Source organism: Capricornis sumatraensis, chromosome 10, assembly GCF_032405125.1.
Source record: "Capricornis sumatraensis isolate serow.1 chromosome 10, serow.2, whole genome shotgun sequence".
Lineage (NCBI taxonomy): Eukaryota > Metazoa > Chordata > Mammalia > Artiodactyla > Bovidae > Capricornis > Capricornis sumatraensis.
Genome location: NC_091078.1, coordinates 101,795,989 through 101,802,174, shown reverse-complemented (window position 1 = coordinate 101,802,174; position 6,186 = coordinate 101,795,989). Strand labels below are relative to the sequence as shown.

Genomic DNA, 6,186 nt, shown 5'->3' with positions numbered 1-6,186 from the left:
ACCCAGTCAATCTGAGACATCCATCTACTAGAACTATGGGATTTAAACCCAGTCCTGTGCCAGAGTGCGACATGCCCTGTCCCACGTGACCTGTGCTGCTTAAACCATGTGTTGGAAAAATGGTTCATAAAACTTCATGGAATAGCTGAACTCCAGCTGTTGCTGCCTGAGATCTGCGGCTGCAGCTGGAAGAGAAACCCGACTGTCCTCAGTCTTCCTAAGAACCACAAGGGGTGACTTCTGTTCTAACTTTACACAGTGAGGCTAAAAATGACTACCTGCTCCAAGTGTAAGGTCCTTCCATCTGGGTCTCAGAACCTACCCTGGTCTGAGCAGATCATGGGTCCTTTACAAACACCCCTTCCTAACAGAAGGTTCCAGAGAGCAGAACAGGCAGAAGACCAATCTGAGGCGAGCTGTCATCCTGAAGAGTAAGAACCAAGGGGGAGATGCCAGATGGTCGGGTTTTATGCTTTTATTACCACAAACAAAATGTGCACGCGAGCCGTCTATTCGTTTTCCTCGCTGCGCAGCCGGGCATTGGGATTGGTGATTCTGATGGCCAGCTGGGCCGCTCTTTCCACAATGGCCTTGCGGTTCTTGGAGGAGACGTTGTGAGCGATCTCAGCACAGTAAGATCTGGGAGAGACAATCAGTACACGGGTAAGGAGGCCTGCCTGGAAGGCGCGCCGTGTTCCAGCGGGAGGGCGGGCGCTTCGGCTCCTTTGCTTTTAGAGCCACAGCACTGAAGGCAGGGGCTGTAGACACCTAACGCCATGGTACCAGCAGCAAGCTCCTAAGTGCTCCCTGGCAGTGACCCCTCACGGAGCCCTCCCGGCGGCCTTGCGGCCCAGGCATCACCTCCATTTTACAGACAGGGAAACCAAGGCCCACCGGGGCCAGGATGACTCAGCCCTCTGGGCCAACCTGCACAGCTCAAGGCAGTCTCAGGGAGCTTGGCCTTGCCAGTGAAAAGTTCACATAAACTTTCTGCAAAGCAACGAACAACCAAAATGCAACAGTCTAATGAAGCCACGGACTCCCCGCCCAGACCATAAACATCATTTGCTGCAGACAAAATTCAAGTTGAAAAGTAACAATGTCTAGACTCACCCAGTGAATGACAACACCTAATGCAGAAGGCAAAGGCACCCCACTCCAGTACTCTTGCCTGGAAAATCCCATGGACGGAGGAGCCTGGTGGGCTGCAGTCCATGGGGTCGCTAAGAGTCGAACACAACTGAGCGAATTCCCTTTCACTTTTCACTTTCATGCATTAGAGAAGGAAATGGCAACCCACTCCAGTGTTCTTGCCTGGAGAATCCCAGGGACAGGGAAGCCTGGTGGGCTTCCGTCTATGGGGTCGCACAGAGTCAGACACGACTGAAGTAACTTAGCAGCAGCAGCAGCAATTCCTGAGCACTCGCCAGGTACTGGTTTATTCATTCCTTCACAGCCACATCCCACCCCAGGTTGTCAACAAATTGGTCTCATGAGCACATTTCAGCAAGGAAATGCCATTAACAGTGGATTAAGACAGGACACTCTATACCCCTGGAGGAATTTCAGCAGACTTTAAAGTCAGCAGGCAGAGTTAAGAACTTTGCAGGAAAATAGCTTCACAGTAAGAGACAAACCAATCCAGACAGAGAACTGCTTTGTTTTAAAGTCTACTCATGCCAGTATCTTAAAGGAGACTTAAGTTGTATCACACTTTCCATCTTTAAAAAAAAAAACACCCAGGTCCTCATCCATGTGTATTGAATAATCATGATCACAGTGCACATATTTAAAATACTTTCCTCTCTGCCTGGGCATCTTCCATACATGACCACTGTTTTTAATGCAGGCACAACATTCCACCTGGTGCTCGTACCCCCACCATTCACCAGTGATGTGTTCAGTTACTGCAATGATCAACTTAAGTTTCAATTATTTAAAGATAAATGCCCAGAAATGGAATTTGTGAATTAGATTAGATTCACAGTATTTCTGTAGCTATCGGTAACAGACTGCTATTAAAGGTACTATTAAAAACACACCTATCTTCATGGCAACTGCCAACATATGCACGGCAATCTTTGCTACACAAAAGTGATTAAACTGCACCGTTCTGTCACACTTGTCTACCAACCTGCCAACTCCGTGCGGTCTGGGCATCCTACATTAATTCCTAATCCCTTCCACTCTAAAATACTTCCAGCATTTTAACGCCTGGCTAAATTCCTGACCTAGAGAAACTCAACGGTAAGTGAGAATACTGGTTGTTCACCACTTGTGTCCACAATTACCACAGATAGGGGAAGAAAACACACTCTCCTCCGCTTAAGCAAGAAAGACCATTTTCCCCAACCCAGATTAAAATTGTGTCTAAATCACTCCCCACGAAAATACTTTTCTCACCCCACTGCCCTAAGAAGACCATAGGTCATTTATACACAGTGCTCCCCAAGCGTCTACATTCCTCAGACCATGTGCTGCGCTCTGCCTGCAGCCTCTCCCTTCTCCACATCAGGGCCCCACGCGAGGCAGCAACCCCTCTACTCTAGCCTTCTGAAGATTCCCGGGGCCACAGCACTAAGGGTCCCTTGGGTCTGGGGCTCTATTTCATCCCCGCCCCTCCCCCCACGTAAGTAATGTTCTGAAAACCACTGCCAGAGGACGCTGCAGTGCCAAGCAAAGCCATCACCTCTTTTCAGGTCCCAGGCCTCTGCACTCTCAGGATAACCCCCCGCCCCCTAGCAAAGGTAACATTCTGGAGTCCCCGACAAGCGTCCTCCAAGCTCCCGAGGACACAAGACTCCTCCAAATGCATTCTAGAAGGTCTAGAGTCACCTGCCCAAACCAATCTCACAGGCTGGCTTCTGACACCTGAACCCAGAGGTGAGACCCAACTCACTTGTTGCACATCAGCAGCACCTCAAGCTCCTTGACGTTGTGGACCAGGAACTTCCGGAAGCCGCTGGGCAGCATGTGCTTGGTTTTCTTGTTGCTCCCGTAACCGATATTGGGCATCAAGATCTGGCCCTTGAATCTTCTGCGCACCCTGTTGTCAATGCCTCTGGGTTTCCGCCAGTTCCGCTAAAAGAAAACATACGGTGAGTGTCTGGGAAGACGCCAACTCTGCCTTCAGGAGAAAAAAGGGGGCCAGATGAAAAGGCAATGTGCCAAACTCTACTTGTCTTTGGGTAACAGGATTTCATAGGAGCTCCTACATTTGACCAGCACAAATAACACCCACATTCACACCCCTTCCAAGCAAAGGACAAGCAGGCTATGAACCGTGAGGGGCCTGTGTATAAAGATGAGGAGCCTGGCTTTCAACATCACACTCAGCTTCTAAGCACCTATGCAGTAAGTATAATCTCTCCCTCATATTGTCATCAAGCCACCTGAGATGTAACTAATATAAGCCTCTAGATACCTCAAAACAGGCCCATGCCCCGTGTCATTTAAATTTCAACTTACACATCAAGGGACTGAATGCCAGTGAGGCACGGACACTTGGGTTTCTGGATAGCTCTGCCACCAGCCAGAGACCAGTCATCTAGCAAAGCTCAGAAACCCAACAGCCTGTCTAGGAACCATCTATCTTCACCCAACACACACTTCCATTCTGGGTCACATACCTTGATTTTGACATATCGGTCTGACTGATGCCGGATGAACTTCTTGGTCCTCTTTTTGACGATCTTGGGCTTCACGAGGGGTCTGAGGGCAGCCATGATGCCTTCAGGAAAAGCGGCAAGAGACCACGTCAAAGATGACTTCTTGGAACGAGGCTTTCTCGCCCTGCCCGGGGGCTTGAACTCTTGTTGCAGAGTGTCTTCCAATCACCAGATACTGAGCAAACTGGGAATGGAATGGGTACCTCTGCCAGGCTTGCTTTCCCTCCCGACTCCGAAGCTGGCAGAATACAAGGCATTCTCCAGATGCGATCCTGGGAGGTTAGGGGGTCACCCTGCACAGCCAGAGCCAAGAGAGAATGCCGCCAAAGGGGGCATCCTCGAAGATCAAGACGCAGTTTCACATTCCCAGAGATCTTGACCCCGCTACCAGAATTTCGGTTAATTACACTATTCGACTCTCAGCTCGCCCTTTTTTGGCGGTCCCGCCACAGCAGCAACCTCCGGGGCCAGAAACTGGAGGAGCGCCGAACAGTGGAAACAGACAAATACACGTGAGTAGACAGGGCTGAGAGAGGTGATGCGAGGTCTCGAGCCAGGGCACTCGGGCCGCAACCGTCCCAGTCGCTCCAGAGCCCCCTAGGACCCCCGCATAGTCTGGCCCCAACCAGCGCCCTGCGTCCCCAGAGCTCAAACAAGCTGCCGCAGCTCTGACTGACCCCAGGCGGCCTCCGTTGGAACATAAGCGGCCCCGGGAAGCGAACCTCCATCACCCGCCGGGCCGCTTCGCTCGGAACCTGTACGCGCTCCAGCCAACCAAGAAGGGCAATGCCCACCCAGACGGCTGCTCGGAAGGACGAGCTTTCCCGACAGGCGGCGAAGAGGCCAGAGGCAGGCCGCAGAGACGCGGATGGCCAACGATTAACACTCACCGAGTCAGAGATGGCTGCCACCTCCGTAGGCAGCGCCGAGGAAGAGAGAGGAGGGTGCCGCGCGGGGGCTGATGGGACGTCACTTCGCATCCTGACAGAGAAAAGGCCAGCACTTCCGGCGTTTAGCCCTTCAAAGATACTAAAGACACGTCAGAGAAATAATACTGAAAAAAAGCCGAGGCTGCCTGTGTTTTCCTAGTTATTAATATCTAGGAGTAGCACTAAAAGTTTTCATGCCTGCAGTTGGGACCGCATAAAAATTTGAAATTCTTTTTGGAACTTCTAAGACCTGGTGAGGCGGCATTCACTTCCGCCAGGAATTGAAGCCGTCCCTCCGGAGGATGATCCAATTTTTAGATTATTTCCGCCCGCGTGTCTTCTTCCGAAGTCCGCCTCCTTGTGGCCAGGAGAGAGCAAAACATAGACTTCTAATTCACGTGAGTTTATAAACAGCAATGAGACTGTTAAAACACTCATTCGGTGGGTTTCACACAGTTCCATGAGGTAGTTCTATTAGTTTCCTCATTTTACATATGTATACAGTGAAGTTTGGAGATTTCACACACACACACACACACACACACACACACACACACAAATCCACACTTTTAACCATAAGGCTAGTCTAGGCGGTCTGGTTATTCATTGTTCTTGGTTTGTTGAATTTTAGCTTTTGTTTTTAACATTAATGTGAAAATCAGATTTCAAGAGAAAAGAAAACGGCCTCTGATTCCAAGACCCGAACACAATACGGATGTCTTGTCATCAGCGATCTTGGTAGTTACACAGCCAGATGGAGACAGAAGCTGAGATGGATTGATTGTGTTGTTGACTGCGTGATGGGTGAGAAGGGAAGGGAGTGTTGACAACTCCTTGGTGAGAGTTTGACTGTGGAGGGGGAGTGTGAGGAGACCCGGAGAAGTGAGATGGGAGCTGTGAAGGGAATGTCTTGTCCAAAACCACATCGCTGGTGGCACCACACCTCAGGAATCCTGTCTGTCCTGCGGCCGAAGGAGTCAGCTGGGCTGCCCAGCGTGGAGGCACTGAGCTAACAGCAGCCCGCAGGGTGTGTGTCGTGATGGAAAAGGTCTTGACAGGGTCAGATGGATGAGTCAGGGGAAAGGCTCACGAACCAGAGAGTATGCTTGCAGTTGCAAAAGGCCCAAGAGTTTTGGAAGCAGTGACCCAAAGGGCTCTGTCTTGGGAGGGATGAAGGACATACTTATTTTATTTCAAGAGGAGGGCACAGGGGTACCCATACTACCTGCTGCTTCCTGCTGGGCACTGAGGTCCGGGATGAGAGGCTGGAGAGGTCATGCCAGCACCCCCATCAACACCCCAGGAAATGTGCCTGCTGTTTTCCCCAGACCCTGGACCCCAGCTTTCCAACACCCCTCTGGCCAGAGCTCCTGAATCTGGAAATTACATCAGCTGAATCACAGGTGAAATGAGGAAAACTCCAACCCAGTTTTATTTCAACAGGACAGAGGTCAGGAGAGGGAGACACTCAAAAACCACGTCTTTCCCTGGACACATCCACCCTCTGAGACATTGGACGCTTTGTCTGGTGACAGCTGGCCCAGGCCTTCCCACTGAAACGACTTCTCTTGCCTGGCTCTTTGACGCCC

At 50.8% G+C, this 6,186-nt stretch overlaps 1 protein-coding gene and 1 non-coding gene across 2 annotated transcripts; both read right to left on the bottom strand.

The window, feature by feature from the left end:
* Positions 1-451: 451 nt before the first annotated feature.
* On the bottom strand, positions 452-4,607 carry RPL32 (ribosomal protein L32). The gene is made up of 4 exons (XM_068982476.1): positions 4,559-4,607; positions 3,630-3,730; positions 2,900-3,081; positions 452-639 (listed from the first exon to the last, which is right to left on the bottom strand). The coding sequence occupies exons 2-4, from the start codon at positions 3,723-3,725 to the stop codon at positions 510-512; spliced, it is 408 nt and encodes a 135-aa protein (XP_068838577.1). The 5' UTR covers positions 3,726-3,730; positions 4,559-4,607; the 3' UTR covers positions 452-509.
* On the bottom strand, positions 3,811-3,950 carry LOC138088089 (small nucleolar RNA SNORA7). The gene has a single exon (XR_011145675.1). It is a non-coding gene; the product is annotated as a small nucleolar RNA SNORA7 (small nucleolar RNA).
* Positions 4,608-6,186: the final 1,579 nt, after the last annotated feature.

Excerpts from the sequence above, each read along its gene's own strand:
- RPL32 (XM_068982476.1), bottom strand. The coding sequence starts at position 3,725 with ATGGCTGCCCTCAGACCCCTCGTGAAGCCCAAGATCGTCAAAAAGAGG. Across the intron at positions 3,082-3,629 it reads ACCGATATGTCAAAATCAAG|CGGAACTGGCGGAAACCCAG; the intron begins GTATGTGACCCA and ends GTTTTCTTTTAG. Across the intron at positions 640-2,899 it reads GTGCTGCTGATGTGCAACAA|ATCTTACTGTGCTGAGATCG; the intron begins GTGAGTTGGGTC and ends TGTCTCTCCCAG.